General features: G+C 34.0%; 2 protein-coding genes across 9 annotated transcripts; both read right to left on the reverse strand.

Moving 5' to 3' along the window:
- LOC109354839 (protein EFR3 homolog A-like) lies at positions 207 to 9,314 on the reverse strand. Of its 7 annotated transcripts, none has more exons than XM_019597598.1 (21): positions 9,194 to 9,314; positions 8,317 to 8,455; positions 7,790 to 7,864; positions 7,545 to 7,660; positions 7,267 to 7,381; positions 6,654 to 6,782; positions 6,420 to 6,467; positions 5,798 to 6,000; positions 5,481 to 5,677; positions 4,994 to 5,277; positions 4,757 to 4,903; positions 4,056 to 4,463; positions 3,804 to 3,953; positions 2,231 to 2,315; positions 2,006 to 2,133; positions 1,707 to 1,898; positions 1,499 to 1,633; positions 1,232 to 1,369; positions 768 to 974; positions 423 to 560; positions 207 to 301 (listed from the first exon to the last, which is right to left on the reverse strand). In XM_019597598.1, the coding sequence occupies exons 2-20, from the start codon at positions 8,449 to 8,451 to the stop codon at positions 444 to 446; spliced, it is 3,009 nt and encodes a 1,002-aa protein (XP_019453143.1). In that variant the 5' UTR covers positions 8,452 to 8,455; positions 9,194 to 9,314; the 3' UTR covers positions 207 to 301; positions 423 to 443. The 7 variants fall into 7 exon arrangements, with proteins under 7 accessions (XP_019453143.1, XP_019453146.1, XP_019453144.1 ...); XM_019597601.1 differs by lacking the exons at positions 3,804 to 3,953; positions 9,194 to 9,314 and adding exons at positions 2,751 to 2,900; positions 8,904 to 9,032 and having other exon boundaries at positions 2,006 to 2,130; XM_019597599.1 differs by lacking the exons at positions 3,804 to 3,953; positions 9,194 to 9,314 and adding exons at positions 2,751 to 2,900; positions 8,904 to 9,032.
- Positions 12,545 to 15,370, reverse strand: LOC109354144 (probable pectinesterase 66). Of its 2 annotated transcripts, none has more exons than XM_019596494.1 (6): positions 15,031 to 15,370; positions 14,726 to 14,885; positions 14,447 to 14,458; positions 14,192 to 14,401; positions 13,727 to 13,950; positions 12,545 to 12,836 (listed from the first exon to the last, which is right to left on the reverse strand). In XM_019596494.1, exons 1-6 carry the CDS (start codon positions 15,258 to 15,260, stop codon positions 12,671 to 12,673), a joined length of 1,002 nt encoding a protein of 333 aa, XP_019452039.1. In that variant the 5' UTR covers positions 15,261 to 15,370; the 3' UTR covers positions 12,545 to 12,670. The 2 variants fall into 2 exon arrangements, with proteins under 2 accessions (XP_019452039.1, XP_019452038.1); XM_019596493.1 differs by having other exon boundaries at positions 12,545 to 12,839.

Here is a 15,768-nt window from a genome sequence, read left to right on the forward strand (position 1 = left end):
GTGCACACCAAAATGTGTTAGTTTCATTATACATCACAATCATGGAAGCGTGATTCCAAATAGCATAAAGCTGTAAACAATTCAGTTATGAAATTGTAAAAAAAAAACGATCAAATATATGAGACTCTTACTTAGTGTAGTCTGAGGTAAGTAGATGTACACAGTCTTACCCATACGAGCTGAGAGATTATTTCTAGAATTTGAACTCATAAGCAACAAATTTACCATTGCACCAAGGTGACTCTCTTTCATTTATGAAATGGTACTTCTACAATTTAGCTAGCCCTTGCAAAGACTAATTCAAGTAGGAACAGACACCCTAGAATGATATTCAGGTTTATGAATCTACTGATCCTATAAACCCACATTAGGAAGAATATTTAGCATTTGATATATACAAAGATTAACATAGCAAGTGTATTATACATATAACACATCTAATCTTAACACCCAGCAGCCTTAAGAAAATTGTCAAAGGGGCTAGTAGGAGGTAACTTCATGGCCAACCATGGGTTCCTTGGCAATGTTATTAGTTGGCCATGCCCACCACCATTTGCTTCCTACACAAATGAGAAAAGGAATATCAGCAATATATTGGAGCAGTTGGATTTATTTACAATAGTAGACCTAGTAACACCAAAAAATAATTTGAATAGTGGCAAATAAGTAGCACTTAGCATTTAACAAGCTTAAAAGTTTAGAAGCAGGTGTCATTGATTCACAAACTTAAATGACAAGTATATCACAAGTGATTATATTTATGAGACCTTTTCTAGTTCCGAGTTCATGTTATCAAGGATTGTCAGAAATGATTTATCAGCTGCTTGACTGTAATGATTCTCAAAGGCCAGCCAATTTGAAAGCTTCGTCCTTCCACGTGTCCCAAGTGTTTCACACTGCCGAGCCATGGTGTTGTACGGAAGGGGTGAAGTGGAGACAGCCGTTCCTGCAACTTGACCAGCTACCTTCAGTGCCTAAAAAACAGTAGATGTCATTGAAATAGGAACAGGCATAACAAATAACAAGGATATGATTGCATACTGTAACGAGTCTAATGAAATTATTTCATGGAATTTCAAAATTTTCACAGCACTATCCTTTGAATACTCAAATTATTTCATAGTTTCACCCAACATGATGCATGATATTTGATTCAGTACAAGTATAAAAGGGCTTGTAGTACACAACTATACTGTCTATCATCACACACAACACACACTACAGAGAGTACCGATTCCATAAGTTGTCCAATGCTGATAACATGAGACACAGAAGGAGAAGCAGGAATCTTTGGGATAAATCGAGCAAGGTCAGAGACAGATGTTTCACTTATTGCGTCATATTCAACTACTGAAGTTGAGGGGAAATCCTGCACAATCAGGACAAATTTAATCAATTAACAGATTTCTTTTAAACAAATGTCACTGACAAGTAGCATAGATATACTACAGGAACTGATCTACTGGCACCAATCATCCATTTAGAAATAACAACATACTCCGTCAAATGACAGTGATTCCAGGGAGTGATAAATCATTTGATTTTGATCAAGAATCGACTGTTGACCAAACACGAATTCTTCATCGGGTCTGAATGTGTCTGACAGTATCGTAGCCACATCGTCTGCATCCAGCTTCAGAAACATAAAAATCAGTAGTGAGATAGAAGCATTATGGATAAAAATTTGGTCCACAAGTATGTAATACCTCAGTGACATTAGCTAAACCTTGAACCAAAACATCCTTTACAGTCTTGTGACATTCACATATTTTGTCCCGTAATTCAGATAATATTGTCATGGCCTGCTGATTATCAGCAGCAGTATCATATTCTCTAACATCCACATCGACCTTAGCATATACTCGATAATCATCACTGATACCCAAGAATGGATCATCCTGAATATGGAACCAGGGAGTTGTTAAGATATATTCTGTTTATACAACCAAAACCAGTTAGGAAATCCTCTAACAGTAACATTCATGAGACCAAACCAGGCACTCACTTCAAATATTGCCAATGACGTAAACACATCTTTCAGATCATGAATCTGATATACTTTGCAGGCGAACATCAGCATGCCAGCTGATAATACAAGGATGGCCCTCTGACATGTTGGGTGCAACATTCCTGCTGGAACACAAGTATGCAAATTTTGCATTTTAAAATATAAAAAATGTAGTTCCTTTAAAAGCAAGAATGTGACATTGAGATACTCTTTCGATCATACCATTACTTGGGTCACACAACATACTCCAGAGAGACAAAGGAAGCTGGAAGAAGCGGATTACCAGGTTATCTATATCTTTCAGTTTCTGCAACATTGGATTTTGAAATATTTTAGCAATCATAATAATGATTACAGAAATATGTAACAGCAAGATTGTGGCTATATCAGTTTCCTGTTAAAATGAAAACCCTAAACCCAAAATGAAACACACTAGTCAACACTCAACATGCATATGAAGACAAAATAATTTCAGATTATGATGTCCATAAACTTCTATAGGAACTTCATTGCTCTTGATAATTCTTTTACGAAATCACTCCTAATTCAGTACATAATAATTTCACTAAAATGCTGTGTTTCTATTTTGAAGATTCAGTTTAATTGGGAACTCAAGCATACCTATATTCAATCTACAGTCATGATGTATAACAAAGCAATACAGATGAACAAATTGGGATGCAAAAAATATCAAAATATGAAAGGAAATAAAGCAGGTAGTATCAATACCAAAAAAATCTACCTTTGTGCGTAAAAACATTAGCGTTATTATGAACGAGTGAGCTATAGCTTCCATATTTGAGGGTAAATTATCAGGAACATTGGCTTGAATCCAAAAGGCAGAAAGCAACTGTGCCATTTGATCTACACTTAGTTTCATAACATATGGTTCCTGAGAGCCAGTTGAACATTCAAACTTGGTAAATAACAATTTCTTACTAAGGATAATCACAAATAACAAAACCTATTGATAGAAACCAATTCAATCACTTACTGCATCGGTCAAACTTGGTGATCCAGTAGCCCTATCCATGATAGAGCTAAGTTTGTAAAAGTTCGGGGAATTCTTCAAGCCACCTCCTTGCTTCAAGTCTTCGGCCACAACATCCCTTTCTTTGCTACCATCAAGAACAAAAGTCCTACGATTTTCTGTCTTGCTGTCATCTCTGCCTCTGCGGAGCTTTCCGAGTAATGCTGTAATTGAAGCAGATGCAGAAGCAGTGTGATAATGCCTCTTACTGTGTTGATCTAGATATCCAGACCGCAGATAGGAAACTCCATGTGCATGGAAGGAACTTGGACAAATGAGTACCGAAAATATAAGGTGTGCTCCAACACGAGCCTCCACATCTGAATGCAACATGGCTTTCAGGAGTTGCATAAGAAGAGCTTCGGGAAATCCCTAGATGGAAGTATCAGAAATAATCAGTGGATGCAGTGATGCAACCAAGTTAACACGAATAAGCATCCTAAAATCTTCAACCATACAATTCAAAATGAAAATTCTCCAGAATAATGAACATCGTTCATTTTGTATTATCCAAAATAAGCAAATAGCAAAGGATCATGTGTACTATGATTAAGACTGCCTATCACAGTATATAACATCTTATCTTATTTGTTAAACATGACCGTACATTTCAGCTATATATCCTATACTATAAATCGTATTGGATTATAACAAACTCGTTTTACCTGCTGTGAGTGTAAACGAGACAATGCTAAGGTGACAGCACGAGCAAGAATTATCAGTGATCCAATGGTAGCCCAGTAGTGAATAAATAAAAATATTTACCTTTGTGCGCAAAAACATTAGTGTTATTATGAATGAGTGAGCTATAGCTTCCATATTTGAGGGTAAATTATCAGGAACAGTGGCTTGAATCCAAAAGGCAGAAAGCAACTGAGACATTTGATCTTCACTTAGCTTCATAACATATGGTTCCTGAGAGCCGGTCAACCACAAAAACTCGGTAAATAACAATTTCTTACCATGAATTATCACAAATATGAAAACCTATTTACAGAAACCAATTCAACCACTTACTGCATCGGTCAAACTTGGTGATCCAGTAGCCCTATCCATGATAGAGCTAAGTTTGTAAAAGTTCGGGGAATTCTTCAAGCCACCTCCTTGCTTCAAGTCTTCGGCCACAACATCCCTTTCTTTGCTACCATCAAGAACAAAAGTCCTACGATTTTCTGTCTTGCTGTCATCTCTGCCTCTGCGGAGCTTTTCGAGTAAAGCTGCAATTGAAGCAGATGCAGAAGCAGTGTGAGAATGCCTCTTACTGCGTTGATCTAGGTATCCAGACCGCAGATAGGAAACTCCGTGTGCATGGAAGGAACTTGGACAAATAAGAACAGAAAATATAAGGTGTGCTCCAACACGAGCCTCCACATCTGAATGCAACATGGCTTTCAGGAGTTGCATAAGAAGAGCTTCGGGAAATCCCTAGATGGAAGTATCAGAAATAATCAGTGGATGCAGTGATGCAACCAAGTTAACACGAATAAGCATCCTAAAATCTTCAACCATACAATTCAAAATGAAAATTCTCCAGAATAATGAACATCGTTCATTTTGTATTATCCAAAATAAGCAAATAGCAAAGGATCATGTGTACTATGATTAAGACTGCCTATCACAGTATATAACATCTTATCTTATTTGTTAAACATGACCGTACATTTCAGCTATATATCCTATACTATAAATCGTATTGGATTATAACAAACTCGTTTTACCTGCTGTGAGTGTAAACGAGACAATGCTAAGGTGACAGCACGAGCAAGAATTATCAGTGATCCAATGGTAGCCCTAGCAACAACACCAGACGGCATATTGTCTAAGGTTATTGCCATCAAGTCAAAGAGTGGCTGGGCATCAACGATCTAGTCAACAAACAAAGAAAAATAAGTACTTCAGTAGTCAAACTGAATGCAGTGATATTGTCGGAGGAAAGAATACATTCACAAACCTACCCCCTTGGCAATTTCAAGTAAGCAGTCCTCGATGGAATTTTGGAGCAAGATATTCAAGTTCAACTCCTGTTCTTCAACCAATTCATTGGAAGCTTGAAGGCTTTTCCTGAGATGCCTGCAAAGGTCACCAACGAAACCAATCTCTGTCAACCCTTTCCCTGATCTAATTTGCATACCTAAGGATGTGGCAACTTTAACAACACGGGTCTTAAGTTGGGGGTCGTTCATAATATTTTTGTGGTCCAGATGATGTATCACTGAAGCTATGATAAACCTCTGATTCCCTTTAAAAGAAGGTAAAAGAAAGAAAACATCATTATGGAACAAGATCAAAGATTTTAGAAAAGAACTTCATATAACACTGCACATAGCTATTTTAAGATCATAAACGTCTCACATCCTTAGGCATAACCTTGAAATATGAAATACATCCACTTGACTATTTATTTCAGAAAAATATTGAGACCTGAGTGGAATAGAACAGTACCCGAGTTCTCCATTAAGTAGGTCATGCTGGATAACACCATCATTGCTAACCCTTTCTGTGGAGCCCAATGTTTCCTAGAATCAAAGTAGGCAAACATTGGATTCAGAACATGACGCAGAGTTGTGCTTTCCTTCGCTAATTCAGCCATTCTTTGAACACATATCTGAGCCCATATTTTTGGCTTTTCAATTTCATCCCTATAACAACGATTAAATAAAAACCAAGAAGGCAACCAAGCTGTGATTAAAAGCTGTGTAAAAAACCATACTCCATAAACAGCCTGAAACTCTTGTTATAAGCTCTTGAATAACCAATACCTAGTCAAAAGGGAAGGATCCTTTATTTCTGGTCGAGGATGGATGATCAAGCAGCTAGAGCGAATGTCATTACAAGCAACTGAAGCACCCCGACCTTCACAACGGACAACCTCATCCACCCAGTTATGATGTGTCTCTGCTCTGAGATCAGCATCTTCATTTTGTCTACACCGCTCATAGTTATCTAAAGTGGCAAGAACAATCTGCAGTTTTAATGAACTAACAAATTAGAGATTATACATGATAGAGAATAAAGAGCATCAATTCACCGTGTATATTTAGAAACAGCTTTAGATCAAAGAAAATCATCGCAATGATGGCTTGAAATAGTAGGAATGCACTATGTAAATTTAAAAACAGCCATTGATAAAAAAAATAAACTAAAATCATAGCATAATGAAGTATAGAGTATCATGGGACCTAGGGATGATTTAAAGTCAGTGAGATGTCTTCTATCAAAAATTTGTATTTCATCACAAGTTCACACTTAACCAAAATGTTGGAGACATGTCAGATCCAGCAATGATGTTTTAAAGTCGATAAGATCTCTTCCATCATTTAGAATACAGATGTAACAGAAGCTTCACTAGCAGGCTACAAAGGTTTCAACTCAATAACTTACCTCATCAAAATCGACAAAAATGTGTGAAAATTCTGCCATGAACCAAACCTGCCAAAATAATAGACTGTCAAACAATCTTTGCACTTACACCTAAAACAGGTTGCAACGATGATAAAAAACTTATCACAACCATGAATCTTTAAAGGAACATAACAATGGAAAGCTATCAGACCTCAATGAACTGAAACATACAACACCAGAAGTACAAAGAAAATCAAATGGAGAACTAATTACCATTGCTGAAAAGCATTGCAAGCTTGAGGCCCTCAAGCAGCACTTCTCATGTGTTTCACCATGCTCCCGTGCCAGCTTGCATACTTTCCTCACCAACTTCTCGATGTTATGAGTATAAGTGGCATCTACCTGTTCTTTCATTGTGTCATTAACATGAAAGTGCGTGATAAAGATGACACTAGCTACTTGATGATGGCAGAAAGAAGAACAAGAAACAGATAAATTGATCATCAATCAGAAAGGCTGGAGATAATATATTACCAAAGACAGGGCCTTTAATTTATCACAATACTTACTTTACACTATAACCACTGTACTAAAATGCACCCACAGTTCTAATTGAATACAAAGGGATTATATCAACTTTTCATGTTTCCAAGTAGATATGTCTAAGTAAATATAGATTTAATTTATCATCACACTTACATTAGATTATTGCCAGTGTACAAAATGCACCATCAGTTGTAATTGAATATAAAGGGGTTATATCAACTTTCATGTTTCCCATTAGATATGTATTGTAGACATAGATTTAATAGCATTATAGTCATGGACAAATCACATAAGCAAACAACCCAAAAGTATCTTAGGCTTTTCGGATTGTCTTTTTCACCTGACAGTAGATAAATTGTGTTAAGGTTTGGCAACCAAGCATCCGAACTGAGTCATCCTTAGAATAGCACAGGAGCTCCCAAATCACATTAAGTACATCAACAGCAAAGTATGCTCTGCAATGTACATGAGGCAGATGAAAAACTTACAAGAATTACATAAAAATATATGGCTGTGATCCATATTATAATGGAATAGAGGAAGGTATATAGCTTTATTATGGAACAGAAAGCGTCCATAATGTGTCAATCTAAGCTAATTTAATAGAGACAAACTTACATCTGCCGCTTACAAATGGAAAGCAACTTGTTGAAAGATTCTGTTACAATCTTGACAAGTTTGATGTGCTCAGATCTGAGTTCTTTGTAACACCTTTCTTCAAGAATTTTCGCTATCTAGCAGAAAAAACATATATCATGAACCTCAGCAATGGACTCAGTTTACGTGTATAATTTTTTTTCTATTCATTTTTAAACAATTGGTAATCATTTACTACAAAATGAGTGAAATAAAAGAATAAGTACCTTAGGTATCCGGAAAGGATTTCTTGCTGCATATTCACATAATTTGACAATCTTCCTTTCATTTGGAAGCTCATCCTGAGAAGTATTGAAAAACATATAAGGGTTCTAATTCAACAAATGAATGGTAAAGTGAAAAATATTGTCATACAATCTAGTAAATTGATTCACGAACAACCATGGTTGGCCTATTACTTTATTAGAATTATAAATTTTTCTTTAAGCTGAAAACAACAAACAACTAAAAACAGCAATACAGGTATTTTTTGTGTTCTAAAGCAATAAACCCATATCAAAGCACAAAGGTAACATAAGATTCAATCTTAAAGTTGAGAAGGGAAAACAATTTTCTCATAGTAATGAGACTATAATGGCACTATCAATGAACAGAAAACCATAAGCTACAGTTGGCACAAAAAATATGTCATAAAAGAGATCAATTAGTGAAAGAAAGAACCATTAACAAAAATAAATAAAGTGGTGGGAGACACATGAGATAGAGGTAAAAAGGAGTGTGATAAGAAACTAACAGGGGATTTAGGGAAGATTTCAGCAATCAGTTTTCTGTAACGCTTTACTGGTTGGCGTGATCTTGACCTCAAAGCAGGGCAACAAACACACATGTTCCCACATGCTGGGAAGATCTTCCTGGAGATGATACCCATTTACCTGCATTTCCCAAAACAAAACAAAAAACAGAAAATTAAGCCAAATTTAGGAAGAGAAAAAAACTGTTCAAGTATTCAACCATAATCTGAAAAAAACACAACCAACAAGACTAAAAGTCCAATTCAGGTTTCCAAAGAAAAATGCACTAAAGCTATAAACTGGAAATTACAAATATGTTCAAATTTCAAAATGAAAAGCTCGAAAACAGAAAACACCAGTAACCCACAATGGAGAAAATAAAAGGAAATGATCAGAGGCTATAAAGATAGAAACTTTGTAAGGAAATATCAAATGGGCCACTATTTTTCCTATGGATAACAACCAGAACCTGAAGTGAAAAAACAAGAGTTTTTTATGATTCTAGATTTCTAGTGAAGAGTTGAAACATGTAACAACCCAGAAAAGTAACAACGTACAAAATAATATTTTCAAAAGATAAGTACCATACCTAGCACTGTGGAAGAAGATCTATACACAGCAAGGAGGAAGCAATGGTAACAAGAGACTCAAAAAGCAATAGCATATAACAGAAGAAGAATGAACAAAAAAGGAGGAAACTTAAACAGAAATGGGCGCGTGGGTTAAAAATGTCCTGGGCACAGTTACCTTGATACCCAATTTACATTGATTTTATAAGAAATTATTACGCCATGCAATGAATTCATATACAATTAAGAGAATTTCGTGACAATGATAATGAATAAGTATTGTGTCAGCAAGGGACACAAATTCAGCTACCTCTTTCTTTTTTATCCTTTGCTGTAAAAAAGTCTCTCTCCTATTTCAAACTATGGTGTCAGAACTTTGGAGGAACAGTACTACTCAATTAAAAAATTGACCAGTTATTATTTTCAAAAGATAAACTATCTCTGCACGCTTATGGAAATTGAGGTTGCAAGTATATTATTTTTTTTACCAGTGGATAACAGTGAATGGTGAAAGCCAATTTCCCACGTCCAAAGATTGAAACTTTGTATATTTTTGAAGTATCCAAAGAGTACAATTTCGGGAGACACGGCACAGAATGTTATATTAGACGCTTCTGATATGGTTGAAGTGTTATACAGTTTAATCTACTTGTCTCTTCCACCTTTTAAGTGACAACATAGAATTTGATGGGGATGAAAGGGGTAAGACATGATTAATGTAGTTTATTACATAAGAAAGATTTGTTACTCCATCCTTTTCTATATTTGGTTAATGATAATAAGTTACTCTAATTGGTTAATGATAATAAGTTACTCTAATTGTATAAGGTTTACTTGATTACAGAAGGCTAAATGGTTAAAGTATAATTTTTGTGACTGATATTTGTTAGGATGAATACTTGTACACCAAAAGGACTAATTCCTTACTTTATATGATGGAGGAATATTATTGATAATACAAAAAAAAAACTATAAAGTTAATTTACTCATGTCATGACATATCGGTAATATGGGGAAAATGGGATGCCTCACAAGCCTAGCACACTACACTAGAGCATGCATGCATGTGGCTAATTCATTCATTACCCCTTCCTAATAACTTTTGCAATGATTCATATAGCTCTTATTCCTTAAAACACATCCAGATTAATATGATAAATATTGGTTAAATTCAAATATTAGCCATTCTAATTAATTTATTATATAGAAAAGAGTTGTTGTAATAATAAAATAATAACAACCTAAATAATAACTAACATGGTAAAGATTAGGATTTAATGTATATATATTACTATCAACAAATTATTCATCATTCATATGTTAATTATTATTGACTTTAAAAAAAGTAACACAGATCAATGGTGAATAATATGTTGACAGTGTAAAAAACTTTACGTTGACGTGTATAAATTTTAAACTATAAACATTAACTATGGATTACTTCAAATAAAATAAAATAAACTAAATCATAGATAATGTAATGTTTATCAATCCAAATATATCTAGCAAGTTCCACCAAGCTAAAACTTAGTAAGCTTTAAACTTATTACAAATAATTTCTTTCAAATGAAAATAATCAAATAATTATATGAGCTCCAAAAAATCGTTGGAATGTTTAGTAGTTGTGAAATATGCTGGTATAATCACCATAGAATGATAATCACTAATGAGAAAAAAATTCACTAGTGACTAATTCATCATTGAGAAAAAATGCACTAGTTGAGTGATTATCAGTGGAAAGAGAAACCACTAGTATATTTATCATCATAATTATCATTGGCAATTTGGGTTATTCCCATGGGGGCTGCCTAACCACACATTTTGGGCAGATAAAACATGAAAAATGTGTTCATCTGTCCTAAAATGCCTGCCCAACATGCCATTTTTACCAATAGGCATTCCAAACAGGCGGACAGGGCGGGTCACAGGCATCAATGAATACTACAAGGACCAAATATGACAAGAGTAATTCCCGTTCTCATTACTCGAGTACAACGTAGCATTTTTTCAAAATATAACTGCCTACCAATAAAGTGCATGTCCGATTTATGTAAAACAATGTTATATTTAATGGTCTGAATCTCATTATCGCAGTGTGCATCCATGTAATCTCAAGTATGATAACATGAATAATGCAATGTTTCAGCACTGAAATGAAAAATAAGAAACAATATATAATATTTTCAATGTCATATGTATGCACTAGACCATTTTTAGTTTTTTTAAATTTAAGGCGGCCCGCAAACCCGCTCTACCCATGTTTAAAGCGGGCAGAACATAATATTTCATACCCTATTTAAAAACGAGCATGCCCATATCCATCCTAATTTTGGTGGGCATGAACAGGGCGGCAATTGCCAATACCAATCAGAATAATCATTGATGAAAAAAGAAATAATCACTAACATAATTCGTCAATAAAAAAAAGACACTATTAAAATAATTATCGGTGAGAAGAGAATATAGTGATATAATCACCATTCTAATAATTATTGATGGAAAAAGAACTTAGCATTCATAAAGATTAGGTATCATCTCAATGATGGTAAGTAAGAATATATACTAATATAAATAAACATAGAAAGTGATTTTTTTTGTATTGAAGCATATTAGTATTTGTTTATTTGGATGACTATTGCATGAAAATTGGAGTTGATGTTGAAAAAATGAATGAATACTAACGTAAAAATGACAATATAAAAGAAGATGACTAATCAGTCAATTTTTTGACATCTCAACAGCAAAATAACGACCGAACATATTACAGTGAATGAAACCGCTTTGATACATGTAAAAGTTTAAGATTGTAAAAAATGATCAAACTAAGTATGAATCAATCCAATTAATTTTTTATATAGGCAAAAGTTGATGTAACGATAAGATAATAACGATCCAAATAATAACTAATAAGATAAACATTAATTATAGATAAATTCAATTAAAATAAAACTTACTAAATCATAAATAAAATAATGTTTATCAATCTAAATGTATTTAATATCACCTATACAATACTGTGATTCCTTAGAAACAAAAATGACATGATTAGTTAAAAAAAAAGCACATGATAGTCGGAAATTAAATCAAGCTTTACGATCCAACCCCAAGCAAACTAAGTTTTAAAATAGACCAACCAATCTAGGTCAAAAAAAACTCGAATTGAATAAAAAAAAGATAGCCAATCTTATTAATTTCCTGGCTTCAAATGCCTTTAAATACTTGAAATGAATCTTATTGATTCCTTGAGTGTTTAAAATGTACTTTATTTTATACTTATCTGCCTCATGTAAAATATGTCCTCAGATAGCTTAATGTCCAAGAAAATAAACCATTCATCATGCAAAAAAACTCCTATTTTTCCAACTAGTCAACTATATATGAATAATAGTATGCCTTTTTCTTCAATACTAGGCAAAAGGTTTTATCGTATCTAACGTGAAATTACATACACAAAATCATTGCATTTCATAACCCTTCACCCGTTGGGCATAGTGAAATGATAAGTAAATGAAATCTCATTTCCCATTCTATATCTCGCCATATGCATTTTACTTCGATATTGTGGAATATTACATTTAGAAGTTTAGATTTATAGCATTATTGCACATTCTTCCCCATCAAAACCTAAATAATAGAATTGAGTATTAGACAAGCGAGGAAGAAAACACAAACACATGATTGTTTTTTTACCAAATAAAAGCCAATGAAATAACGAGCCAAAGATAAGGGTTTCTTTCGCCCAATCCTTAACAGTCTAAAGAAATTTGACATTACAAAAGAAAATCTATCACCAAGCCACCGGCAAGTATGAAAGCCAACGATCTCGGTCGATGAAGGATGATCTCGAATATTTAGCCATTTTTGAGCCACGGAGCTTCTTCGACCAAGGTACACGCCCAGAAGTATTAGCACCTGGCCCTTTGCAGTCAGCTTCAATGTACGTCGTGCCAAAACTGCATATTTATTGTTTACAAAATTAATTCTAAAAATAATATTCAAAAATATAAAAGGAAAAGACAATGGTAATCAAATGTAGTGTGATGGTCAGCTAAAATAAAAATGCAAATATGAATTCTTTCTAACATATAATCTGTCCTTTAGGTTAGAAAAAGAGAAAAAAAAATATGAGTTTTATATACTATTATTATATTATTAATATAAATAAAGGGTGAATGATGCATAACTATGTATAAATCTTATATTACACTCATAGAAAAATCTACAAAGAGAAAATACTACTATACACTTGTAGCTAGTGTGATGACCAGCATCTAATTAGATGCAAAGTAATTAATCACCACGAAATATTTAGAGCTGCACGTCAAAAATATGTTGGATATTATAAATATTTTAAGCAGTAGGAAATGATTTTATACTATTCCATCATGAAATATTCGAACAATATAGTGATAATTTTATCTCACCCCGTTCTATTATTTTATGCTCCCCGCAATATTAGATTTTCAAACATAGCCAAGAGATGGAGAAATGGTTTTTCACTCTAATTGTTTTGGTTTGATGAAAAGCAAAGAGAAAGTTTGAAAATGCTTTAATAATTTGAACTGAAAACTATCACTTTTGGAGAGAAGACAAGAACAAAGATGGAAATATTTTGTTCCTTTATCATACAAATATATTTAGAAATTATATTTGGAAGAGAATAGAGACTTTGACCAAATCATTTTTTTTTCAAATTGAAGATTTTAACTAAAAATGGTTTCAATCCATCTCCTCGAACCAAAGGACTCGTAGTTATTTTTTTTGTATTTTTTTAATTTGTTATGCTCAGACACACAATAGGAAAATTAAAAAAATAGAAAACCCATAATGAAAAATAGGATACCCGAGATTTGATTCCCATGCACTCCATCCTGCAGGTGCAACCACTGAACTAAAATATGTTCCATAAAATACGACTCTAGAAAATGGTCCATACGCTCTTCCTAAGAATGTTTGTCCATTACCAATCAAAGCACCACCTCTGAATACAAAACCACTTTTATCATTCTTCCCACTGCGTCCTTGAGCAGTTACAAAACCTGAGGAGGTCGCATTGAGAATGCAGTTCTACAAGAAAGTGAAATGTGTAAACCTAATTAATTAACCACGGTCAGATATGATAAATAAGAAGAGTTTGTAATGTTCACGGTTTTAATTTGATAATAATGGTAAAAATGATCCATAGATATGACCATTTGGAAACAAAAATTATGGTAACTACCAAAACCAAAACTTTAGGTTTTCAATTTAGGTGGCAAGCGTGATTTGAAGCCTTTATTATTTTTATAAGACTATTATATATGAGTACCTCGTAATAGGATTGACCGTAACCAAAGATGAAGTCTATAGCTCCTTCTATAGTGCAATCTTTGAAGTAATGACGACCTTCTACATCCCACAATGTATCTTGAAAACCAATAAAGCTGCAATCATAAAACACACATTTGTCTCCATATATTCTTGCTGCAAGTGCTGGGAGAACTTCGCTATCTTGGGTTCTACGTTTCCCACGTTGCAACTTGTGTGATGTGGGAACCAATGTTTTCATAGCAGTGGTGGGAACATTGTAAGAGTTCTGCAAATCAACCACAAACATATAGATTCAAGTAATGTTATTCTTATAACAAATTTTAACAACTTTTCTGAGAATTTTACTTTCTACACATAAAATTGAACTGTATCTAACATTTTAAATTATCTGAATTTTTTGTCAATAATAGATGTTCACTATGGTCTTGGTATGAAAATATAACGACCTTTTCAATTTCTACCAATACTAGAATTGGTTCAGTCATTTGTTGTATAAACGTTACAAGTAAAGTGTAGGTTTATTAAAACTTACCATAAAAGTAATACTCCGTGCAATAATATTGTCTGGGAAGGAAGAGAAAGTGGCACTAATATCTGTTTGTTGGTGATCATTGTATGTGATAATGGTGGAATGTCTATCTTCACCTTCCAAATATATGCACGGCTTGTTATAAGGAATTTCCACCTTCTCTCTGCACACAAGAACAACACAAACATTCAGCTTATTCAATCAACATTTTTTTTTACTTAGTCTATAGCTGAGTATACTGTTGAAATTAAAAGAAAAAATGAAGAACTAAAGCAAAATGGGAATTATAATAAAATGGAATACGTAACGTGTAAGTGGCAGCATTTATGCGAACTTTAACCCATTGATTGTTGTTTTCAGCTATTGAATCGATTGCTGATTGAACTGTTATGAATCCTGTTCTCCCAGATTTATCAACAACAATCGTTTTTGTAACTTGGTTTCGGCCACAGTCTTGTGCAACTATACAAACCCAGGAAGAAGAGATAAAGAACAAAAAAAGAGGGAGAATCATTGCTCGAAAAAGCAGCACCTCCATGATAACTCAAAGATGTGTGGTATAAGGTCCTTTGACACATGATTGTATAGCTAGATTATTAGTCAAGGAAATTTAGTACTCTCGTTCTCAAAACAAGCATAGGGTTCCTTCATTCACCTGTAATAAATGTAGCACCCTCGTTCTGCGAAGGCTTTAAAAAGTACTAGGTATTTTCTTTGTTCTCAGCGTTCACCCAAGTTTCAAGATGGGATAGATGTACTTTGAGTGGCCGTTAATACCTTGGAAAAAAACATTATTGACCACGTTTTTAACTCTTCCAATCAACATTTATTCCATGCAATTAATGAGGAATTCAAAAAGATGGAACTGCTAAATCCACCACGCTCTAGACGGCTCAAACGTTAACATTAATTCCTTGTGAAAAAATGGTTCTCACTTCTCACCACTCTAAATTTTTTCCCAATCCACCTTTGATCCAGAAGACTAATGTAGCCCCTAATACGCAACCCTTAATTAGGGAAGGTAATGGAACTCGTGAATAATTAGT

Source organism: Lupinus angustifolius, chromosome LG08 (genome assembly GCF_001865875.1).
Source record: "Lupinus angustifolius cultivar Tanjil chromosome LG08, LupAngTanjil_v1.0, whole genome shotgun sequence".
In the NCBI taxonomy this organism is placed as follows: domain Eukaryota; kingdom Viridiplantae; phylum Streptophyta; class Magnoliopsida; order Fabales; family Fabaceae; genus Lupinus; species Lupinus angustifolius.

What these genes read in the sequence shown, in the direction of transcription:
- LOC109354144 (XM_019596493.1), bottom strand. Translation starts at nt 15,260, where the DNA reads ATGGAGGTGCTGCTTTTTCGAGCAATGATTCTCCCTCTTTTTTTGTTC. An exon ending in ACGGTCAATCCTATTACGAG is followed by an intron (nt 13,951 to 14,191) that starts GTACTCATATAT and finishes ACTTTCTTGTAG; the next exon opens with AACTGCATTCTCAATGCGAC. An exon ending in GCATGGGAATCAAATCTCGG is followed by an intron (nt 12,840 to 13,726) that starts GTATCCTATTTT and finishes ACAATAAATATG; the next exon opens with CAGTTTTGGCACGACGTACA.
- LOC109354839 (XM_019597598.1), bottom strand. Translation starts at nt 8,451, where the DNA reads ATGGGTATCATCTCCAGGAAGATCTTCCCAGCATGTGGGAACATGTGT. An exon ending in TACTTGAAATTGCCAAGGGG is followed by an intron (nt 4,904 to 4,993) that starts GTAGGTTTGTGA and finishes TTTGTTGACTAG; the next exon opens with ATCGTTGATGCCCAGCCACT. An exon ending in AATCACTGTCATTTGACGGA is followed by an intron (nt 1,370 to 1,498) that starts GTATGTTGTTAT and finishes CTGATTGTGCAG; the next exon opens with GATTTCCCCTCAACTTCAGT.